Source organism: Canis lupus, chromosome 24 (genome assembly GCF_003254725.2).
Source record: "Canis lupus dingo isolate Sandy chromosome 24, ASM325472v2, whole genome shotgun sequence".
Taxonomy (NCBI): Eukaryota; Metazoa; Chordata; class Mammalia; order Carnivora; family Canidae; genus Canis; species Canis lupus.
In genome coordinates, this window is record NC_064266.1 from 5,398,544 (window position 1) to 5,423,969 (window position 25,426).

The window sequence follows — 25,426 nt, forward strand, 5'->3', positions numbered from 1 at the left end:
TTTATTCATTTATTCATTATTTACTTATTCACCCGTCTTCCACAACTGGTCACACCATTGATAATTCTTGTCTTCCCCTCTTAGATAATCACAGTTTCATCCTGCCTTCTTCCACTCTGAGCCATGCTCTTTATAAAATACTTGGTTCAAAGCTTAGCTTCCATGGTTTTCCCACCCCACCTTGGTTGCTTGGCTTTTGTGTATGAGCCATGGGATCCCTCCCATTATCACCATTTACTACTATATTAGTCTGGGTACCCTCTAAAAAAGAAGTGGGAGCTTTCCATCTTACACCTGGGATGCTGCACACTCTGAAGCCTCACATGGGAATTCTAGCAGTTAGCTCTAGCCGCATAGCAAACTACCACCAAAACACAGTGGCTTAAAACAATAGGGTTTCTTTACATGAGTTTGTAGGTTAGTTGGGTGGTTTTCCAGCTCTAGGCCAGGCATGGCTGATCTCAGCTAGACTCACTCATGCATCTGAGTTTCAGCTGATGGGTTGGCTGGTCTAGGATGACCTCACTCTGATGGCTGGCTGGCAGTTGGCTGTTGGATGAGGCAATGGAGACAAGTGGCCCATGTGTCTCTCATTCTCCAGCGAGCTAGCACAGGCTTGTTTGTGTGGGCATCACAGGGGTACAAGAGAGCAAGCAGAAGCCTAGGCTCACAACTGTCACAGTGTCATACCCACCATATTCTTTTGGCCAAAGCAAGTCACGAGGTTAGTCCAGATTCAATAGGAAGAGAGGTAGACTCTGCCTCTTGGCAGGAGGAGCTGCAAAGTTGTGTAAAGGGTGTGGATACAAGGAAGAGTAAAGGGTTGTTGGTTGTAGTAACCAGCTACTACAGGATTTCTCAGGTGCAGGGAGCAAGGCTCCTATAACCTATTCTGGGTCATCAGCACCGATGAAGTCTCTGTCCCCACTCACTGCTGCTGAGCACTAACCTTGCTAGGACAGAGAACCTGCAATAGGTTCCTTCAACTCACTCTCTCTGGGCCTGTTGGTTTTGTTTCCCCTCATAGCTCCTTCTCCCACTCCCTTCTTCCCCCTTTATTCAATCCTGACCTCCCCCTTTAACACCAAGCTCAAATGTCACCTCCTCCTAGAAGCCTTTCCTGACTACTCTCATCCAATCCTACCTCTCCTTTCTATAAATAACAATATACCATCAGTGCTACACATTTTAAGACTTAGGCTTTTAAAAAATATTTTATTTATTTATTCATGAGAGACACAGAGAGAGGCAGAGACATAGGTGAAGGGAGAAGTAGGATCCCAGTGGGGAGCCCAATGCAGGACTCCATCCGAGGACCCGGGATCACATCCTGAGCCAAAGGCCACACACTCAACCACTGAGCCACCCAGGCATCCCAATACTTAGGCTTTTAGAGCTACTATTCATGAAGCTCTTCTCAAGTGCCAGGAATGTTCATCTCCCCAGGGCTTGAGTAAAGATACTATCATCATCACCCTTTTACAGATAAGTAGTGAGGCCGACAGGGTGACTCTCCAAAAAGGCTTACCACCGCTCCACTGGTGAGAGATGGGTTGCTTTTAAAACCAGGCCTGTCCTACTCCAAAACCCAGCCTGTACCAGGAGCTATGGGTGCCCCATACCCTGTGTGCCCTCACCTTTACCGCTTCAGTGCATGCGGCTGGGCGGACCTCCAGCTGCCAGTGCCTGACCTCCTTCTCAGTGAGGTTCACTTTCCCCATGTGGCAGGTTCAAGAGCTAAGGGATTAATTTCCTGTGGGAGCAGTCCTCAACAAATGACTGATAAGAGCAGGTATTTAGCTACCCCAGGGTGAGGTGACTGAATGCATGCTCTACACTGGCTCCCAGAGTTCCCTGGGTGGGATGTGGTCCAGTTGTCCATGGTGCCAGAGATGGAAGATCTTTATTGGTTGCTTTCTCCTTCCTGCCATACTGCCCACTCCCATAATGGAATTTTCTGGGAGATTCCTGGAAAAGGAAGCTTTCCTTCAGGCCTTTGTCTTGAGGTATACTTCTGGGATGATGCAAGCTAAAATATATCTACCTCCTAACACGTTGGCTGCTCTTCCCTCCCTTCTCCCAATCATCTCTTATTAAGCTTAATGTATTATTAAGCTTGAAACCAGAGAAACTTGTTCTTATCCCCTTTGCCTTTCCCCTAGCACCTAACCATGCTCGGAGCCTTGGACTCTCCATAAATACTAACTGGAATCACTTATTGATTCACAGATACTCCGAACTACACATATTGGGCTAAGAGTCAATACTTGACCCCTCTTCCTTCCACATGGTTTGGCTTCCGTTTAACATGCTGCTTAAATCCATAATGATTGGTAAATGTTCTCAGGCACCAATCCTTTCCCAAATCATTAAAACTGTCCTGCCAAGTAGATGAGCCTTTGACCTGGCTGAGGACACATGTACATGGTCACCCCTCTTAAGTGTCCTTGAAAATGCCTTTGGGGATCAGTGGGCTGATGTGGCCCTGTAAGATCCGAGTCAAAATCTGATTTGTACTGGTTGTCCTTTCTTACCCACTCATTAAAGAATGTGTGGTCCCTAAAGAGTGTAGAGTGTTCTGTACTCGTATACTGGAACAGAACTGGGTAGGCTGATAGCTGGCCTCCCTTCCAACTGACAGCTATGAATTCTCTCCCAAGTATCAAGACATAACCAAGCACTCAGGGGGTCAGACTCAGAGGAGAGCCTTTAGAACAAAGACAGAGCTTCTACTGTCTTTGTCATTAACCATGAACCATGAACCATGTCATTAACATATACTATTTCAATTAATCTAGCCTTCAAGGCAGGGTAATTACCTTCCTGCCCCCATTTTATGGATGAAGAAACTGAGGCTCAGTGAGATCAAGTAGCTTACCAGGATAATGTGCCAATGCATTGGCACAGCTGGAATTCATACCTGTGCCTGGCTGCCTTCAGAGGCAATATTCTTTCACACACTCTGGACTGCTGCTCTATTGAAAGGTTTGGTTGGGCTTTAATGCAGCACCATTTGGTGGGGTAAGGACATGTTAGACTAGGAGGAGTGTATCAGTTAGATATCACTGCGTAGCAAAATGTCCCAAACATTAGTGGCTTTGTATAGCAATCCTTTATTCCTGCTCATGCATCTGTGAGTTGGCTGAGAGTTGGCTGACCAGGGTGGGCTCTGCTTGGCAGCTTTTCATCAAACTTCAGGTCTGCCTGGCCTCGGGTCCTTGCTGCATGTTGGGCTCAGATCAGTTTCACTGGGTTTCATTCTAGGACCCTGAAGGGGCAGCAGTTATCCAAGGATCTAGTTCTTCTCTCAATGTTGATAGAGACATGAGAGAGCAAGTAGAAATACACAGTGAAGCTCAGAACTGGCATGCTTTCATTTCAGACTCATACTTTTGGCCAAAGCAAGTCACATGGTCAAGTCTAAGTCAAGGGACTGAGAGTTAATCTGCCTCTAGAGGGAGGGACTGCAAAACCACCTGACAAAGGTGGAAAATACAGGGAGAAGGTGAAGAATTTGAAGCCAATAATTTTATTTATGAGAAAGACTAAAATCAATACAAATGAATAAATGGCTGATGGGGAGCATTCCTACTGTCTGTAAAGTAAATCATGAGTGAACAGGGTTCATCCTCAGTGTCTCACCAGTTACACTACACAAGGAACATCTATTCTGGTTTTCAATGTCTGTAGAGGCTCCTTAATCTTGGAAGCCCATCTCCTCCCAAGTTTCTCAGCTCTGTTATCTTCCTACATGATCCTAGACATCAACCTGATTAAAGGGATGAATTTCAGCAATATGGGAGGTATGTGGAAATAGAGTGAGGGACAGGACTACTTCCCATTCTCCTTTCCCTAGAGCCAACTAGCTCTTGTCTTAAAAAATGAGTGACTGTGGGGCACTTGACTGGCTCAGTTGGTTAAGAATCTGACTCGTGGTTTCGGTTCAGGCCATGATCTCAGGATCATGAGATCAAGCCCCTTGCCGGGCTCCATAATCAGTGTGGAGTCTGCTTCAAATTCAATGTCCTTATCCTTCTGCCCACATCCCCACTTGCATGTGCATGTGAGTGCTCTCTCTCTAAAACAAACAAACACATAAATTTATCTTAAAAAAAAAAAAAGAGTGACTTCTAAATCCCATGACTATTTCAGTAGAGGGTTAATCCAAGTGTGTGCTAGACAGGAGGGAGCCAGGGAAGGGTTCTGGGTGGCCAGAACCTGATATCTCAAGAGATGGAGCTGTTTAAATCTTTGGGCCAGTCAGATGGCTCACCTGGAATTCTTCTTCTTGGACTCTCTTTGGGAACAGCTAAAGAAGCAGAGCTAGAAAGAGTTAAACAGATCCCAATGGAAATATCCTAATCACATTATGAACTTAGGAAATGTAACACCTGTGAGGCACCCAGGGAAAAATTATTGAACCAGATTGATGATTGTGGTATTGATTAGTGCTGTCACCAGACATTTCTGCTGCTTCTGAATTCAGAAGAGTCCTTGACCCTTTGAACTTAAATATGACCATGTGATTTGCTTTGTTGTTTCATTCACAATGAAATGTGAACATAAGTAGAATATATCAGTCTGGGTAGAGGCTTTGAAATATAATGTGTAATTCACCAGGGCACCTTGCCACTGCTGTGGTACTCATGGAAGCATTTTTAAAAATAAATTTATTTTTTATTGGTGTTCAATTTGCCTACATATAGAATAACACCTAGTGCTCATCTCATCAAGTGCCCCCCTCAGTGCCCATCACCCAGCCACCCCCACCCCCCACCCACTTCCCCCTCTACCACCCCTAGTTCGTTTCCCAGAGTTAGGAATCTCTCATGTTCTGTCTCCCTTTCTGATATTTCCCACTCATTTTTTCTCCCTTCCCCTTTATTCCCTTTCACTATTTTTTATATTCCCCAAATGAATGAGACCATATAATGTTTGTCTTTCTCCGATTGACTTATTTCACTCAGCATAATACCCTCCAGTTCCATCCACATCGAAACAAATGGTGGGTATTTGTCATTTCTAATGGCTAGGTAATATTCCATTGTATACATAAACCACATCTTCTTCATCTATTCATCTTTCGATGGACACCGAGGCTCATGGAAGCATTTTTTAAAAAATTTATTTGAGTAGTCTCTATACCCAACATGGGGCTCAAACTCATGACCCTGAGATCAAGAGTTGCATGCTCTTTCGACTGAGTCAGCCAGGCAACCCAAGCATGTATTGAAAGAGAATTTCTATCTAACTCACTCTCAGAAAGATTACAACAGATACAGCTCTCCTGATGGCATATGTTATATATGAAGCTTAACAGAGAAATGAACATTTGTTGGCTAAATCACTAAGCATTAGGGGATTGTTAGTTACAGCCGCATAATCTGACCTATTCTGACTAATATAACCATCTGACTCAACCAACAGGAAGATGTATCAAAACAAAAAATTCAGGAGTGACAAAGCTATGGTTTTTTAAATAATTATACCAACAAGAATTGATGATTAGCTCTTAAATATATAACTAGGACTGAACAACTGCAGGGATTATGCTTATAGGGAATGTGTAAATGCTATAAATCTTGACAAGTTAAGAATAATACTAAAACCAATTTTAAAAAATGAGAATTAAGAGTACTACCTTCTTTTTACTTTTCTTTTTATAAAGTGGGAATTTATACCATCTAATATTTTAAAACACTTTAAAATATATACCTAATGATATTAATCTCTCTTACAGTTTTCCCCATATTATTCTTTATACTTGAAATAAATTGATTTAGAAAAGACTTATCTAGTAATGAAGAAAAAAATTCAAGGAAGTTTGATAATTCTTTCAGTTCCACTTCTCTTCTTCTGTTGAAATAAAATTAAATTCTAACACTTTTGCCTTAAGTTGGGTTCTTCTCAAACCAGACGGAGACTAAAATTAAATATTCCATTGAGGGATAATCCCAGGAAACCCTGATACTAGAGTGGGAAGGAAAGAAAGCAAATGCATGGAGGTGTTAAAAGGGCAGGGGGTCACTGTGGGAAGCTGGGTTCAACCCTGCTGGGGAGCTGGGAGATACCACCTCAGAGCTGTCCCACCCAAAACACAAGGAAGCTGAGGCATTTACCCATCAACTTCCACCCACTAGTGGGTGTTAACTCCCCAGCACTGCCTTCCTGCCCTGTGCATGGGTGGATGCCCACTGTTGCAACTCAAGATCTCTGCTGGCAGGTGCTTGCTGAAGGAAGTTACTGGACCCTACTAGAAAAGCGAATGCAAACAGGATATGGGGTCAGGCACCAACAACATCTGCCAAAATTCTCCTGAATTTATAAAGGCCAAATAGTGAATTTATCTCAACTGAATTTTGCTAAATGGAAGAAGGTACTCTTAAAAGGTTACATATTGTGTGATTACATTTGTTTGGCTTTCTGGAAATGTCCAAACTATAAGGACAAAACCAGAGCATTGGTTGGCAAGGACTGTGGAGGGGCATAGGATGACTATTGGAGAGCATTATGGAACTCTTTGGGGCAATGAAAGTGCATTTGTCAAAAGTCATAGAACTACACACCTAAAAAGGGCAAGTTTTACTGAATATAAATTATACATCAGAAACCTGACTATGATGCTCTTAAAAATATGTCCACCATCTTGGTAGCTGTTTCAAGAAAGTTTAATTCTCTTAAGGATTTAATGACTTGCTTCTAAAAATAGAACAAGGCAGAAGTGATTTAGTATGAGTCAGAGACGAGGTCGTAAAAGGCACTGTGGCTTCCTGCTTACTCTCTTACTCTCTCTTGGGTCAGCTGCTTTGGGGGAAGCTACATGCTATGCCATATGTAGCCCTATGGAGAGGCCCACGCCAAGAGCAGCTGAAGCCTCCAGTCAACAGCCATGTGTGCTCAGCCACTTACAAGTGGATCCTCCAGTCCCAGTCAAACCTTCAGATGACTGCTGCCCAGCTGGCAGTTTTCAACCTCATGGGAGACCCAGAGCCAGAACCACCCAGCTGAGTAACTCTCATTTCCTGACCCTTAAGAAACTGTGTAAGATAAAATTGTTTTAAGCTGCTATGCTTTGGGTTCATTTGCTATGCAGCAATAGATAACCAATACACTGACTTAAAACTTAATCCCCATTTAAAAATAAAAGATTCTTTTATAAAAATTTACGCCAAGATATTTGGCATGATATTCATGTAAGGTGAATGACAGTTGTTTTGAGATAGTGAATTTGGGGATCATTTGTCTTTTGTTTGTCCTCTTTTATATTCTTGCACTACTCTGTATGATGAACGTGTATCCTTAAAGTTAAACACAAAAATAATGACCCCAAGCCTGGGTGCCAGTGCAGAGTGCGCCATTTACCCAGGCATCAGGGCAAGGAGGTGTGTGTCTAGAGGAAGCAGGAGCACCACTCCTTCAGACAGTGAGAACTCTCCTGGGCCTCACTCTCGGTGGCACCACAACAACAAATGAGCCACTTCTGAAATTCGGCTTCATTCTTGTGCATCAGAAGGAACTGTCCCAACAGGATGTAGGCCTGTGAGGAGGGGGTGAGGCAGGGAGAAAAATGGGAAACGTTATAATAAATCGGCCCAGAGGTGCTCTTCTCTGACACCAGGACTTGAGTGAAAATCAGAGGAAGGGGCACAGGTCAGGTTTGAGGGAGGATAATAGCAGGCCCTGAAACCCTGGCTGGGGCAGTGGGGATGCTGGGACTGGCCTTTGGCGAGATGTGAGGCCAAGTTAAGTGGCATTTCTCAAGGATGCCCGAGTGGCTTGATTGGTTAAGGGTCTGCCTTCAGCTCTGGTCATGATCCCGGGATGGTGGGATCGAGCCTCACATCAGGCTCCCGCCTCATCGGGGAGTCTACTTCTTCCTCTGCCCCCTCCTCTGGCTTGTACACACTCATACATGCTCACTTTTCCACTCTCTCAGGTTGGGGTAGGGGTCTGTCCAGCCTGGGGTAAACCAGACCTGTCTTTCTCAAGTTTAATGATGCCATGAATTACTTGAGACCTTGTTAAAAGGGAGGTTCTGACTCATTAAATCTGGAGTAGAGCCTGAAAGTCTGCATTTTGAACATGCTCCAGCAGATGCTGGTCCAGGCACAGCATTTTGAGTAGCAAGAGCCTACTGGCCTCTGATGTTCCCTTCTGGCCTCTGATCTAGTGTTTCTCTCTCTCTTTCTCTCTCTCTCTTTTTTTTAAAGATTTTAAGTAATCTCTCCACCCAATGTGGAGCTCAAACTTACAACGTTGAGATCAAGAGTTGCATGCACCAGCAACTGAGTCCGCCAGGAGCCTCTAGAATTTCTTTTTAACACACACACACACACACACACACAGACACACACATACATACGTGTACGCATACACACATAAGGAGGAGTCAGAGATGCTCCCCACCCCATCGCTTTCTTAGTAGATCTTACAGAGTTTCTAACTCTCATCACTGTTGACATTGTGGATAATTTTGTGCTGTCGGAGTGGGTGGGAACTGTCCTGTGCATTGCAGCAAGTTTAGCAGCATCCCCACTTTCTACCCACTAGATGCCAGTAGCTGTCCCTAGCTCCCCAAATTGTGACAATCAAAGTGTCTCCAGACACTGCCACATATCCCCTTGGGGATGAATTCTCCCTCAACCAAGAACCACTGTTAGTGGGATGGGTAGATGAAGGACATCTTAACACCAATTTATTCTTGCAAACCAGCTGTGTGACCTCAGGCAACTCACTTAACCTCAAGTGAGACCTCCAAGAATCGGGCTCAGTTTCTGCATCACCTGAAGCCACACCACATGACCTGTCCCCCCTTGCAAGTTGAATTAAGTGGATTCAATGTGAGAACATTAGGAAAATGCAAATTCCTTATTTGTCCTAGAATGCTTCGCCTATGGAAGAAGCACAGAATGTAAAACACGATAAACTTTGCCCATCTTTCCTTTCTGAAGAGTCGGTGTGCATGAAAAATGCACGGAATTAATATTAAGTACACCAGGGCTGATAAGGTGTTCTCTCATTTTCTAACTTTCTAACTACTGCCCTACAGCTTTTAATTTATCTCTTTAATTTTAGCACATGGTTATTGACAAGGAGCAAGACTACACGGAGAAAAGACACCCGAGATTGCGTGGCCACAGATTGAGCCACTAAATGATGAAGCCTGGAGATTTAAGGTGACATATAAACAGCCATCTCTTGAGGCTGGTTTGGAGGCTCTCCAGAGTGGAATGAACGAGAACCAGTGTCCACGCCCACAGTCCTGGGCCCTCTCCAGGAAAACCTGCTGCTGTCTGTTTACCTTCAATTACATAAAACAAAGCAAACTTCATCTTAACCAAAGGGAACATATATTTTTTTAAAAGAAACTAAGTAAAAGCTGAATTGCAGTTGTAAAATGTACCCAAGCTGTTGGCGCTTGGGGTTTCTTATTTTTAGTCATAGTCCAGTTGTTGAAAAGATTTAAAAAAACAGCCGGGATGTCACTGTCATTTTAAACTGCTACTTGAATCATCTTTTTAGAAAAGCCATATTGTTGCTTAGAAGGATCTCGTTTTACTTTATCAGCATCCTCATCTTTTCAGTGGCGATTTTTTGGAGATGTTTTTTAATTCAACATTTTGAAAAAAATGAACGTTTATTGAAAGTGAGCCAGTTGTGCAGTGGGTGTGGGGGGTGCAGAGGTGAATAACGAGATCAGGGAACAAGGAACTCCGGCCAGGGAGAGAGAACATTAGTGATACTGATAAATAATAGTAACGGTAATGATAATAGTAAGTGGCGCTTGAGTGCTTTCAGTGGGCTCCAGACCCCTGGAACATTTTTAACCCAGTTCCATTCTCCAGATGGAATCACTGAGAATCTGAGAGGTTGATTTTTGCTTTCCTGAGCCCTGACCTTGCATATCCCACTGGTCGGCATCAGGCCTGGCACCTATGTCAGCCTTGGCCCTTTTGGAGGCCCCACTGCTTGGCATCAGCTGCTGGAGGTGATCAGCGCCTCCCCATCTGCACCTGCCTCAGCAGCCAGGCAGTGCATATGTAGGCCCAGAGGCAAATTTTCCAGGAATGCTGCAGGAAGAAGGGCCTCACCTCAGTCGACAGAGGCCCCCTTGGTTTAAGGCTGCGCTGCGACTGTATCTTGAAGTCCTCAGTTACATGAGAACCAGGGACCTCATATCTTCAGTTAGCTCTAGGTGCTGGTCGTGGCCCATGCCAATCTAAATTTTCCATCTTCACCGTGGCACCTGGCCTTTTCTTTTCTTTTGTTAACATTTTTTTTATTTGAGGAAAGTTGACACACTTTCGTTCCAGGTGTACAACATTGTGATTTGACACCCTGCACGTTATGCAATGCTCCCCACAAGTGTACCTACCGACCGTCACCTGGCCTTTTCAGACGGAGATCTGTGGTCTTGGCCCTCTCTGATTCTCAGGCTTCTCTGATGCCTCTGCCCAGACTTGCTAGCTCCTTGGAGACTAGAGTGAATGTACTCACGTGGCCACAAGACTTTGTTGTGGTGGGCAGCCCGGTGGCTCAGTGGTTTAGCGCCGTCTTCAGCCCAGGGCCTGATCCTGGAGACCCGGGATCGAGTCCCACGTCGGGCTCCCTGCATGGAGTCTGCTTCTCCCCTGCCTGTGTCTCTGCCTCTCTCTCTTTTTCTCTCTCTGTGTCTCATGAATAAATAAATAATATCTTAAAAAAAAAGACTTCGTTGTAGAATGAACAATAACGTTCTGTAGCCAGATGTTGGCTCTCTCTTCAGCCTTCGTGGCTGCCGGGAGCCCGGGACAATCTTGAAAATTCAGTACCTCTGGGGAATTTCTGGTTTAAATCTCCTTGTCTCTAGTGTGAATGCTCGATCCAGTGCAGGGCTTGCCCCTTCTTCTTTCTGATTCATGTCTCACTGAGATATACTAAAAAAATTATTTGTTTAACTAAAATTCAGTTTTAATGGAGTGGGTTCCTGAATTTTAGCTGGCAACCCTATGCGGGGTAACCCCAAACTTTGAGACTGACTCCTTGCAGGGCCCAGACATCAGGCTGTGGGGGCCTCTGCATTACTACCTCCCACCCCCCCCCCCAGGGACTGTCTGCCCAGATTTGAATTTTGCCTTTCTCACCCCGAGTGACTTTGAGTAAGTCATGTGACTATTCTGTGCCTCTGTTTCCCCATCAGTAAAAGGAAGGTGAAATAGTATACCTTATAGGATATTTTGATGACTCAGTAAGATGTAAGTAATACACCGAGGACAGTGCCTGACATGGAGTGAACATCATACACAAGTTCTGCTACTAGGAGAGCCTTAGGGAACAGGTAGCCCATATATCCCTCCCTGATCTTCCAAGTATCTTTCAGGAGGAAGATTTAGGCTCAGGGATGACTTTACAGTGTCTTCAAAGAGCACTGAATCAAACCAGATTCTCTGGGGTGGTAAACTTAACCTCCTCGCTGTTAGATAACTTCAGGGTTATCCCCACGGCAATGCACCTGCTCCCATAAGGCACTGCTCAAAGTCTCTGAATTTACTGAGTGCTTGGAAACTCACTCATCCGTGGGCAGGGTTTTCACAGGGAGAAAGAGGAGTACAAAGATCGTAGAAGCATCCTGTGCTTCACATGGGAGAGCCCAAAGGCAAGCTGTGCCTCTCTAGCTAATGAGTGTGGGTTCTCAGGCCACATGTGGAAAAAATAGTCAACAGTACAGATGTCACAGCAAGGGGTCTTATTGAATACTCGGGTTCAGAAACACAAGCATGTTAGGGTGAGGTGGGCAGACAGAAGGAAGGCATTCCTCCCAGAGAAGGTCGGTTGTGAATGGAGTGGGGAAGGGAGTGAATGTCCATTTCAAGGGAGGCCTGCAGGTGGGTGTCCCGTATGTGTTCGTGATTCATGGACAGACCGGCTTGGGTATGGAGTGGGTAGGGATGGGTAATATAAGACAGAGCTAGAGCCAGGCCACGGAAAGTCTTTTGACGTCTTGTGCACCAATGTATTTTCCCTTCACGATCATTCCTTTGTCCCTCATAGCCCTTCTGTCGTTAAATCTAGACCAGTGCTGTCCAGTAGAAATTTAATGTGAGCCAGCCACATATGTAATTTTTAGTATTCTGGGGATCCCTGGATGGCTCAGCAGTTTAGTTCCTGCCTTTGGCCCAGGGTGTGGTCCTGGAGTCCCAGGATCGAGTCCCACGTCTGGCTCCTTGCCTGGAGCCTGCTTCTCCCTCTGCCTGTTTTTCTGCCTATCTCTCTCTCTCTCTCTGTCACTCATGAATAAATAAATAAAATCTTAATAATAATAATAATTTTTAATATTCTAGTAGCCACAGGAAAAAAGGGGGGGAGGATGAAACAGGTGAAATTAGTTCTGATAATATGCTTTATTTCCTCCCATATTTCAAAAACATTATCATTTCAACATGTAATCAATAAAAAAAACTATTGATGAGACACTTTGCATTGGGAGGGGTACTTTAAAATCCTAAATCTATAAAAATTACAGTGTGTACTTTATATACATAAAACATCTCTATTCAGACAAATGCTCGATAGGTATAAATGGCCACAGTGGCCACTCAGACAGCAGAGATCTAGATTCTCAGAGATCTAGATCTGCCAGGCTGACTGCCTGAGAGAGGGCAGGTGCAAAATAACTGTGGAGTTCCTGAAGAGACTTGGGTGAAGCCATAGAAGAATCGATAGTTTTCAAAGTCAGGCCATAGCTGGGGGAGGGGACAACTATATCTCAGCAGAGGCCAGCAAAGACAAAGGATAGCATGAGACCCAGAAAGGTGTCCCTCCCTAAGGTCTCCTGCAGACAGGGTATAAAAGTCCTGGAGCTCAGAGGATTCTGGGGGCAGTGAAACAGCTCTTTCTGTTACTATAACCGTGGATATGTGTCATTACACATTTGTACAAACCCATAGAAACTCTGCCAGTGAACCCTGATATTAGCTATGGACCCTGGGTGATTACGATGTGTCAACGTAAATTCTTTGACGGGTACAGATGGACCACTCTGGTTGGGGTGCGGCTCATGAGAGAGGTGTATATGTAGAGGGGGGCAAGGGATACCTGGGAAAAATCTTTGCATCTTCTGCTCAATTTTGCTGTGAACCTAAAACTGCTCTAAAACTAAAAGTCAAAAAAAAAATAGGAGCATGCATTTTTATATGCTAAATCTGAGACAACTGCCCTGCAGGATCTGCCTGCCTGGAGGCTCTTCCTGCTGGCCCTTTCTGCTGACCGGTCCTCACTCAGAAGCATTTGTTCACCATCGTAGGTGCCACATCGTGTCTCCTGGAACCTTTTACAGGCTCAGCCAGGCTCTATCCTGATACGGAGTCTCATCGCCGAATCCCAGGGTAAGCCCCCTCCCTGCTGATGGTAACCACCAGGATCCAGATCTTTCTGCATGGTTTGTGACAACACTATCCACAGCCATTCTCATCCTCACTTGGGACCTTGATCAAAGCACTAACTCTTCTTCTGTCTTCTTTTTTGTAAAGTGGAGATACAGACCCTCATCTCATCCACAGGTGAGTGAGGGGCTCAAAGCAAAGGAGAAAGGTGAAATCCCTTATGTTAGTGTTTGGAATCAGTGAGCCTAGGAATGAAGAGGGCCTAAAAGCGGTGTGCTGGTCGCCGTGCTCACCAGGTCTTGAACATAAGGGGGACCTGGCCACACAGAGGCATAATTTCTTCTCTACAGCCCTGACTCTGTGTAGCAAGTTCTGGGATGCCTAAAATTTTCCCATTATTCATTCATTTCTTTATCTTAAACATGCCTATCGCCTTACCTGTAATCCTTATTAAAAACACAGGCTGGAAAAGACAAAACCACAGGGACAGAAAACAAATGAGTGGTTGCCAGGGACTGAGGGTGGGGAGTATGAAGGGCACAGAGGAATGTTCTATGCCTTGATTGTGGTAGTGGCCTCATGACTGCATCCATTTGTCAAACCTTGCAGAACTATGTACTAAAAAGGGTGAAATTCACTGTATGTGAATAAAAATATTTTTTAAATGCTGAGTATGGCTGAACAACAGCAAAAAAAACACCATTAAATCAAAGGTAGTAGAAGCCAGAATAATGGGAACCACTGAGAATGGGGGATGGCATCAAGTGGGGAGAGACACAAGGGGGTCATCTGGGATTCTGGAGGTATCCAATCACTGGATCTGAGGAGTGGCTCCATGAGCATATATATATAAAAATTCACTGAGCTGAACACTTCACATCAATGTAGGTGCGTTACTTACACCACAATAGAAAGAAAAAAGGGGCAATCATATCTTTCAAAAAGGAATTTTTAATTTAAAATGTCTTCCCTAGGAGCAGCCCAGATGGCTCAGCAGTGTAGCGCTGCCTTCAGCCCAGGGCATGATCCTGGAGACTGGAGACTGAGTCCCACGTCAGGCTCCCTGCATGGAGCCCACTTCTCCCTCTGCCTGTGTCTCTGTCTCTGTCTCTGTCTCTCTCTCTCTCTCTCTGTGTTTCTCATGAATAAATTAATAAAATCTTTAAAAAAAAAATTTCTTCCCTAGCCAGATTTGCTTGCTTCACTACCTGCTGGGGGATGGTCCCATCTCCTTTATCTGGGGAGGAAAGAATCAAACCTACCTCAATCACGGAGATCCAACTGCCTAACAATACCACCTATTGGATCTTAAATAGGCCAGTAGATTGAGGTGATGTTCAGAATATTTAACAACTGGTATGAACAGCATGTCAATTCGAAAACCAGAGGCCCAGTGGTTCAGAAGCCCCCTGGCAACAGCCACACACTGTGTAGGCACACACCAAACTGATTATCAGCCCTGCATGCAAGCGTTCCCCGCCTCGCTGGTGTCTCTGTAACATCTTCCTGCGCAGTGGTATGGATAGTAGTGCACGAAACCTCTCAACTGAGTGTGCAACACTTGGAGTGAATTTCCATCCACTTCTGTATGTGTTGGCTCTCTTTAGGTTCTCTTCCGAATCGAACTCCTAAAGCTCCAAGCAGCTTTTGCTGCACCATAGAAAAGAATGTTTAGATTCCACTGGATACCCTTGAGGTCATTCTTGGGCTGTGAGTGACATCTGAGAACAACTCACATCCTCTTACTCTGGTGTAGACCGCTCCTGCCGTTGCCATTACCCTGCTGTAACTCCACCTGGCGTTGCCAAGCTGGTGCCCTGGCGGGGCAAACGAGACCCCATGAGTCTCTTTGTGGAGGTGGAAAGTGCATCCAAATCATCCATCCTGACAGCTCAGCCCCAGATTCGGCGGCTGGCTCACTTCTGTCGACCTCTGCGTGTTTGAACACCAAGTGAGTCATGCCCGGTCCAGCTGCTCTGAGCCAAAGCCATTCAATTTGCCCATCATCTACTGGCCCTCGAGGCTGCCCAAGCATGAGGGGTCAGTGGCGCTGAAGCCGTTGGAGCTCTGCCAAGTGGTGGCTTTGCTCTCTGACGGCCCCTTGCAGGGACATGTAGCAGCGACTGCCATCTGGCAGGACTAGAGGAACAGAGGTCTGGGAGAGAATTTGGGGCAATAAGAAAAAAATGAATTACCTTGTTGAAACCTTTGGTGACTAAATTGATGGCAAGCTCATGGCTGATCCCGTCCACCCAGGCAACATCCTTTTCTCCGATGGGTTCAGAGAGGAAGGCTCTCAGCCTAGGAGACATGTGATCCATCTTCTGTAACAGCAAAGGGAGGAACAGGGTTAGGAGGTGGCTGGCTGCTCATGGGAGAGGGGGCACCAGGAGACTGCCCTGCCAAGGGATGGGGGCAACAGATGGCAGGTTTCCTTCCATCACTCAGTATTTATTAGGGACTTTGAGATGTCAGAGGGCAGTGCCCTACACTAAAGGCCTCAATACAGCCATTCCCACCTGGATGGACTGAAGAGATATATAGCGATGGCTCGGATGAGTCCAGTAAATTCCACCAAAGGAGTGCGTTTAATGCTAAGTACTTAAAGAAACAAGTGCTTCTTGAGAGTAGAATTGTGGTTGGAGAAATGAGGATATATTGGTCAAAAGATTCAAAGCTTTAGTTATGTGGAATGGATTAATTCTGGACATCTAATATACAGCACGATAATAACAGTTAACAATAATGTATTGTATACTTGAAAATTTCTTTTTTTAATTTTTTTATTATTTTTTAAAATTAATTATCTTTTTTTTTTACTTGAAAATTTCTAAGAGGGTAGATCTTAAATTATATCCCACCACGCACACATACACAAAAGGATACCCATATGGAACTGAGGGATAAGTTGTTGAACTTGGTCGTGGTGATTTTTTCAGTGTGTCTATATGTCAATCATATCATACACCTTAAATATAAACAACTTCTGTAAGTCAAAGATATCTCAATAAATTTGTCTTAAAGAAAAAAAAAGAAATATTTCTCCTCTTAGCTAATTAGCCCACCTTCTCTCTTTGCTACCAATACTTTTTCATAATTTTATTTTAGCATTTACCACACTCTGTAATAATTGGTTGTTTATTTTATTTTTGAAGCATTTTATTTATTTGGCAGAGAATGAGAGAGAGAGAGAGAGAGAGAGAGAGAACAAGCAGGGGAAGTGACCAGTAGATAGAGAGGGAGCAGCAGGCTCTCTGTTGAACAGAGAGCCTGGTGGGGCTCAATCCCAGGATCCCAGCCTGGTGGGGCTCAATCCCAGGATCCTGGGCTGAAGGCAGATACTTAAGAGAATGAGCCACCCAGTGCCCCAATAGTTGGTTGTTTAGTGACATATAGCAGAAAACTTGAGTTTTCTGGATCAAATATCAAAGAGGACATCATGTAACTCAAAAGCCTAAGGATGAAGATGAGTATGGTGCGATCAGGGCCACAGCTCCATGGTCTCTAATTCTTTCAACTTTTCCTCCTTGTGTTGGCTTTAGTCTCAATTGGTTTCCCTCATGACAGTGAAACAGCTGCTTCAGGACTCATATTCGCCCACATTCTATCCCAGAAGAAGAAGGAAGGAGAGAGAACGTGTCTCTAAGGAGTTTCAAGCAGATCCCCATCCAGACTTGAAGGTCTACACAGGGTCACTGGTATGAGCTTGATGTTGGCAGTACACTCTGGTCCTAGATTTGGGAGGGGAGTTAGCTTTCTCTAAACCATACAAGCGATGAGATCAAGTTGAATTACTGGAACAGAATCAGGATTATTATCCTGAGAAGGGGAGATGAGTGTTAAACAGTAACCCTAATATCCCACTATAGTCCACCCCTTTGGTGAACCAACATCTGTACATTCTCCTTTCCATATATAATCATCAGAAATATACACACTTGGCTAATGTAGACTCACCTCCTCCCCTAATGGGTGAAACCCCATCACTCATCCAGTTACTGGATTCAGATTCGAGTTCATATTTTCTGGAAGATGCATCATACTCTCCATCATGTCTGGAAGTAGCAACTCATGGGATGGTAGCCTATGAACTAAATTCTGAACTTCTCCACTATCAACATAGTCAATACTGGGGAGGGGGGTGGGGCAGAATCCAGTATATCTGCAATAAGAATTTCAGAAGAATTCTCCATTTGGAGAAGAAGACCATGGGAAACACATTCAAGTGTCATTGGCCAGTAATATGTGCAGTCTTGAGAAAATATTGGGGAAGCCATGGTGGTAAAGCAAGTTTCTCTGTCAGCTGAGATGGTGGCCCCAGTTCTGGGTTTGCATGTAGCTGCCCCATCTGCTGCCTTGCTAACAACTGGGTGGGCAAGGAGAGTCACTGCTTTAAAAACACACTTCTGGTGGGTACAAGTTCAGGGATTGCCCTGAGGAATGGGCAATTTCAGGTGTTAGTTGGCCCCTTTCTTTGGCAAGTCAACACTGTTTTTTTTTTCTATTCAAGTCCGGATTTGATTTCAGGTCAGAATCCTTGAGCTGGCAAATGGGCTCTGTGCCTTGCTCGCTGCCCTGCTCCCCAGATTAGTGGCATCTTCCTTCATCTCTGACATGAAATTATCCCATGTCGGCTCCCTACCCCCCAGCTGTTTTAGCTGCATGTCCACAGTGAGTGAATTGTCCCATTTATCAAACTTGAAGTACCTAAGACAAGACGTTCCATAGAGACCTGGGACTTGGGGGCACCATTTTCCCAGGGTCCTAATCTTTTCTCTTGCTAAGCCACCTGATTTTCTGCCTGTGTTCTAACTTTAGCCAGTTACATCAGCTTTTCCAACCCAGCGGGGCTTGCTCATCAAAGTCCAGTCACTTCAGATTGCAGGCCACAGGCAGAAAGGCCTTCTCTTAGCAGAGCTGTGTTTTTTTTTCCTCCCCATTTTCAAATAGGCTACCCTCCTCCTAAATTTGTGTCTCCTAGGACCTTAACAAGGACTGCCAGAGGCAGCCAACATCCTGAGTATTTCCCACCAGATGTCTCCAAATGTCCTATCTCCCCACACGTAGGGTCTGTATCCCAGGGTGAAACAGGGAGAACCAGTCGTTTTCTTAAACTGGGATCACCGTCTTCCTAACTCAGGTAAAGACATCCTGCTGCTCTGTGCATGAACACCTCTTCTCAGCCGATCTACATTTGAGGTTTGCTTATTGTAGCAACCCCTTCTTGGTACCAAACTCTGGGTCAGTCTGGACAGTTTGTAATTCAAGTAACAGAAAAATCCAGTTCGAACTGGCTCACACAGTAAAAAGGTTTTATTAACATCTGCCACCAAAAAGTCCAGAGGTGGATCACATGCTTGATCAAGGCTCCAGCTTGAGTTCCCTGACACTCTCTTGGCTCAGCCTTCCTTTATATATTGGTTCAATCCTCAGCTTGACTCCTTCATGAAAATAATCAGGACGTAGCCCGACTCGGCATCACTTTTGCAAGGCATGGCCCCCTCCCTCAAAGGAGAACTGCTTTTTCCTAGAAGCCTCCAATAAATGCCTTCTCCAGTCCAAATCATATGCCAAGCCCTGATACGTGTCCTATCTCTGGTTCAGAAGGCAAATTAGTGACCAACAAATCACCTAGGCTGCAGAGGATGGGGAAAGAGCACAAGATTGGAGTAGTTGCTGTGTTAGTGGGGGTAGTTGTCCTATACCATGATACAGGACAAGATCAGGAGGGCAATCCAGCATCCACTACATATCCCCCAGTAGATTGTGTGGGCTGTAACTGCCTCCTAATGCCCTTTGCTCCCCACCCCCCCCCCACCCCCAGTGCCTGGCACGTGGTAAGCATTTGGCATGGAAGTAACCTATCCATCCATTGCTTTCAGATGCCTCCAGCACTGGTCCCCTCACCTATTCCCACACTCTGAAATACTCTGCACCTAAAGTCTAGCTCCCCTCATACACCTTCCCAGGGGACATTTTGGGACACTTAGGGACATAAACTCTCCAAGAAATGATGAATCTGAAGGCACTGATCATGGGAGTCGGGAGATGTCTAAGGAAAGAGGCCTTGATGTGTCAGCCAATTGGAGGAAGGGTTTTGTCCAGGGGCCCCTGACACTGCGGGTCTCAAGTACACAGATGTGTGAGCTGGGAACACACTATTGTATGGATGGCATCCATCTTTCTAGCAGCTAAATATGAAGATCTCTCTTAATCTGTGAAAATCTGCTAAAGGGTGAGTTCTGCAGCCCCCATCACTTCCTGGGACAACGAGTTGGGTTTGGGGGTCCAGCTCAGGGCCAGGCTGCCGGAGATCAGGGTTTCTGAGCAGCGGAAGAGCCCCAGAGAGTTCTGGCGGGGTTCACCAACTTTGCCGGGAGAAAATTCAATTCACTATCCACGTTGGCCATCTGTTAAGTTAAACATCTCTGCCCATTTAAAGAATAAATGGAAACTACAACATTGCTATCAATGCAGCAGCAGCATCAAAGACAGGTAATGATTAGCAACACCTTGTGTGTATTTGCTTTTCTCACACACCTGATCTCACTTTGATCCTTGGAACACTCTGGAGCATATAGGCAGCAGCAATTTTTATCCTCCTGAGGAGCCACCGAATAGAGGCCTTCACATCCATTAGGATGCCTTTGTCTATGACAGTGGTTCTCAACTGGGGGCAAATTGTCTCTCCTCCCTGAACCCCAAACATTTGGCGATCTGTCTGGAGACACTTTGGGTTGTCAAAGCTGAAGGCGAGGGGAAGTACTATTAACATCTAAGGGATACAAGTCAAGGTTACTGCCAAACATCCTGTAATGCACACAACAGCCCTCCCACAACAAAGAATTACCTGGCACCAAATGTCGATAGCTTCAAGGTTGAGAAACCCTCAGCTAAGAGTAACAGAAAACTGGACTCAAATGGTTTTAAAAAGCACTTTTCTAGGTTTTAAAAAACACTTTTCTAATCTCATATAATCAGAAATCCGTCAGTGAGGTGGACCCCAGGATCTCGTCAGTCAGTGGCCGTGTGTGTGCATGTGTGTGCAGCAAGGATTAGGCTAGCTATGCCCAAGATCCCAATATGCATATAGATTTTGCTTGGATCTCATCCAGACATGAACACTTCCAAAGAAAGCACAGGCCATTTCTTCTCAGGTGTTCCCAGAACCTCTTCAGTAGAACTTGACTTAGTTTTATTGGCCAGAACCAGGCAACATGCCCACCTGGAAACCAGTCACTGTCCAGGGAATGGTCTGCACGGGGGCGTGGATACGGGCAGCCCTCAGAGAATGCCGGGTTCTGGGGAAGGTGGATGCTAGGGTAGCAAATGACTGAGTCTGTGTTGTCTTCCAACCTGGTCAAATGTTCAGGCCATTACAATGAGCACTTCTGAAAGTATAATGTGTGTACACACCACTTGGGTTGGGATCCTGTTTAAAAATGTGGGTTCCTAACCAGATCCTAAGAAGATGTCCATGCCAGGAATCCACAGATCACACTTTGAGTAGCAAGGCATTACATGATGCCATTTTTTCTTTTTCTGTTTTATATTTAATTGTAGCAAAACATACATAGCATCAAATTTTCCATCTAAAGCATTCTTTTTAAAAATATTTTTAAAAATTTATTCATTTGAGACAGAGAGAACATGAACAGGGGAGAGAAGCAGGGGGAGAGGGAGAAGCAGATTCCCCATTGAGCAGGGACCCCGACACAGGGCTCAATCCCAGGACCCTGGGATCATGACCTGAGCCAAAGGCAAACATTTAACCGACTGAGCCACTCAGGTGCCCCCCCTACCTGATCTTAACCATTCCTAAGTGTCTAGTTAGGTAGTGCTATGTATATTCACACTGTTGTGCAACCAACCTCCAGACCTCTTCATCTTGGGAAGTTGAAACTCTAAACTCATTAAATAGCAACTCTTCACCCTCACTTCTCTCCAGCACCTTGGCAATTACCACTCTATTCTCTGTTTCTATGAATCTGACTACTCCAGATTCCTCATTTAAGTAAAATTGTTAAGTATTTGTCTTTCCGTGACTGACTTATTTCACTTAGCCTAATGTCTTCAAGGTTCAACCATGCTGTATCATGGGTCAGAATCTTCTTCCTTTTTAAGAATGAGAAATATTCCACTGTATGTCTATACCACATCTTGTTCATTCATACATCCATTAGTGGACACTTGGCTTCCTTCTAAGTTTTGGCTACAGTGAACAATGCTGCTATAAATACAGGTGTGCAAATATCTCTTCCAGATCCTGCTTCCAGATTCTTTTGGATTGAGTGGAATCGCTGGACTACATGGTAATTCCATGTTTAATCTTTGGGGGAACCATGGTACAGTTTTCCATAGTGGCTATACAAATGCTATGTATTCTTCAACTTTAGCACACATTAGACTCACGCTGGGAAACACAAATAACCAATGCTTGGGTCCCTCCTCTAGCACTTGACTTAATCAGCATGAGGTGTGGCCCAGACATCAGAATTTTCAAAAACTCCCCAGGTAAACCCAACACGCTGTCGAGTTTGAGAACCACTGTTTCCTTGCCATTCACTTCTCATAAAATTAGGAGCATTTCTAGGATGATGGGATTCCAACTAAGTGGGACTGTATAGTCGGTTGCCTAATGTCTGTGTGGGCAGATGGCTTATGTTCACCAACTAGCAGACAGTGTCTGTCCCCACTTTCCCAGGCACATCATATCCTCATTAGCCATCGATAGGAAGACTTAACTATGACCCCTGATGGCTTTGAAGTCAGAGAACTTCAGAGCGGACAGGCCTCAGTAATGGCCTACTCCTTTTTCTTTCTTTCTTTCTTTTTTTTTAATTAAAAAAAAAGGATCTTTACTTCAAAGGAAATTTTACCTGGAATCCCTTTATATAAAATAGATCAAAGCAGAATAATTGTTGACTTGCCAATGAGGGGAGGGTACTAGAGCCTCCTCTGGATATATGAAGCCATCCCCATGGTCCTTCTTGTGTCCCCTTCAAACCTCTGTGTGATTCAGCCTAAACCCTTCATTTCACCCATAAGAAAACCAAGACCCCAGAATTTAAGTGACCTGCTCAAGATCCTGCACCTAGCAAAACACGGTTGACTCTGTTTCCCAGAGGAGCACTCTTTCTGAGTCATGGGGCATTTCCAGGGTGGGCTTCAGGGTGGGCTCTGTTATGGTCAGATCAAGTGCTCAGCCATCACATGACAAAACCACCACAAATGCCTTGACATCGTCCTGCCCCATATAAGAGTCTTGTTACAGGCTGTTCTTTTAATTACATCATTTTGAACCGCAAAGTACTGTTTGGAGAGGATACTTTGGCAGGAAATGACTTCAACCAAGTCTGGTTTTAGAGGCTAAGAGAAGTCACTCACCTGTTTAAATAAGGAATAAAGGGTCAACGGAATTTAATCACAATTCCCAAAGGAATGGCCTTCTAGTTGCGAATGTTTGACATCCTTTAAAGATTGTTTGAAAATCTCTACAATAAGTCTTTGTAAAGAGGCAATCACAAACACACCTCATCAGATAAATGGAGTGGGGGCTTGAGGGGGCTGCTCTAATGCCATACAAATGTGTATTTGGGGCTAGGGATACAATTTCCAGCGGAGACATTTACACAAATTCAAAAAGTGGTATTTCTCAACAACCATTAGCTGAACATGAAGTCATTTTTCTCTGGAGCCCAAATAAGATGACTCTAGGGATGACCCCAATGATGGAGACACTGGTGTGGACCATACATGAACATAGTTAGAATATTATACATGAACATAGCTAGAATACTATAGTTTTCTTGAAATCTAAGTGGAAAAGTATAGTACTTCTAAATATATTACTTTGCATAATATGTGCTTTTAAATGTGTATAATTAAATTATGAAATGAAAAGGTATAAGCAAATTGTTTTATCTACATCCCTAAGAGTTTACACATTCAAATGGCAAAAAAAAAAAGCATTTTTGGAAGGGTCTTCTAATTGAGCAAATGAGAGGTTATCTTATTTTTCTATTTGCTTTGTATTTGGGCATAAGTGGTACTGCATACTCCAGGGAACTAAGATGTTAATACTACTTAAACTTCATGTTTTTCTCTCACCTTCTATTGAAGGGATACAGGCCAGGAATCTGCATAGGTGACATCATTAACATCTTAACATCATTAAGAGTGCTGCTACCAACGAGGTATTCTAGGAAATACTCCCCATGGTGAATCTTTTTTTAATGTGAAGAAAAAAGTATACCTTTAAAAATTGGGATATTTCTATCTTTATGAGGAAAAGAATTTGTAAGCATATTTCTCTTTTTACTCAGCCTACTAGGAAGCTTTGACTTAAATCTAATGGCCACACCGAGAAACTAGCATGGTTAAAACTTCTCTCCCTTCCTGGTTATCATATCTGCTTCTTCTGCTCAGTGCCCTCATTTTCTTTCTACTTTTACTTTCAAACTTAAATTCATGTACTCAGAGTACTCACACATTTTTCAAATTATACTGCTTTACTATGTGCTCAAAGCCTCAAAGATATGGAGAATAAAAACAGTTCCTAAACTAAGCAGATTTATGGAAAAATTCAAAGGTCCATCCCTGTGGCCTCACACCCCTGCAGCCTTGTAGCACCAAGGGAAGGCAAGAGAATGAGGGTGAGAATAATCTCAGGATTGTCCCTATGGAGGCCCTTGGCTTCCAGTGCGTGAATGGCAAGACAATGGAGTTGGACCTGGAGGGAATGAGGACAATACGCATTTGTCACCCCTCAGTAGCCAAAGCAATGTTGTCTGTCAAATACCACTCCTGCCTCCATACACCTCTCCCCTGCTCCTCAAAGCTATGTCTTCCCCTTCAAATAACCCAGTCTCCCCCCCCCCCCCCGCCAGTCATTCCTAGATAAAAAAAAAAAGAAGAGTAGTAATGTTCCTGTGACAATGAGGTCTGACTCTGAGGAGCTCTCTCCCCCTCAAGCTGTTAAAGATCTGAGGAGACACTGTAAGGTTGCCTCCCTTTCTGGACGGGAGCTCATGGCCTAAAGGCATCAGGCTCTAGTTTGTACGGTTAACTCAGAAGTTACTTTGCAGGGCCTACCATGCCCATCCCAGTGTCCTGGGGCTGGCCTGTGGCCACACCTCACCTCCTCATATCCTGGTTCACCTATGAATGGCTTTCTCTAGGAGGATTGCTCAGCTGGTGGGCTCCACCTGTGTCGGTGGGGCCATCTTTGCCAGCACATATGGAGATCCTGTCTGAGAAGGAAGCAAGGCGGAGAAAAGCCGATCTGAGAGCAATGCAGATGGGCAGAAGAAATGCCCAAGCTAGGGAGTCAGAGATAATTGGATGCAAATATCTGCCCCTTCACTTACTAGCTGGGAGAACATGAGAGGATTTCTGAACAAAGGCTCAATTTCCTCATCTGTAAGGTGGGCATAACGAATGTCACCCACCCACAGGATGGTTGTGCAGCTCAGATGAGTTAACTGAATGTCAAACGAGCAGTACTGTCTCTGGAAGTAAGCACTTCTGCAAGTGAGCCAGTTCATTGGGATTGTGTCTCATCATGATTTCCCAACCTTTTGCAAATCTCTGTGGTTATACAGTCAAGTTGATTTCTGTTGCATCTAAGCATTACCTTCTTTTTTTAATTTCGAGTTTTTATTTAAATTCCAGTTAGTTAACATGCAGTGTAATATTAGTTTCAGGTGGAGGATTTAGTGATTTTCATTTACATACAACACCCCAGTGCTCATCACAAGTGCCCTCCTTAGATCACGTGATGGGATGAGCGCTGGGTGTTATGCTATATGTTGGCAAATCGAACTCCAATAAAAAAGTATACAAAAACAAGAACAAAAAACAAGTGCCCTTCTTAATTCCCATCACCTGTCTAGCCTATCCCCTGCCCACCTCCCTTCCAGCAACCCTCGGTTTGTTCTCTATAGTTAAGAGTCTGTTTTACAGTTTGCCTCTCTTCCCCCCATTGTTTTGTTCATCTGTTTTGTTTCTTAAATTCCACATATGAATGAAATCACATGGTATTTGTCTTTCTCTGACTGACTTAT

General features: G+C 44.4%; 1 protein-coding gene across 1 annotated transcript in view; it reads right to left on the bottom strand.

The window, feature by feature from the left end:
- Positions 1-7,133: 7,133 nt before the first annotated feature.
- BANF2 (BANF family member 2) overlaps positions 7,134-25,426 on the bottom strand; it is a 34,093-nt gene continuing 15,800 nt past the window's right edge. Inside the window, exons 3-4 of the mRNA XM_025469229.3 lie at positions 15,557-15,685; positions 7,134-7,537 (exon numbers count right to left, since the gene is read on the bottom strand). Of these exons, the coding sequence (XP_025325014.1) occupies positions 7,391-7,537; positions 15,557-15,682 (273 nt within the window). The 5' untranslated portion in view covers positions 15,683-15,685 and the 3' untranslated portion in view covers positions 7,134-7,390. The remainder of the gene's footprint in view (positions 7,538-15,556; positions 15,686-25,426) is intronic.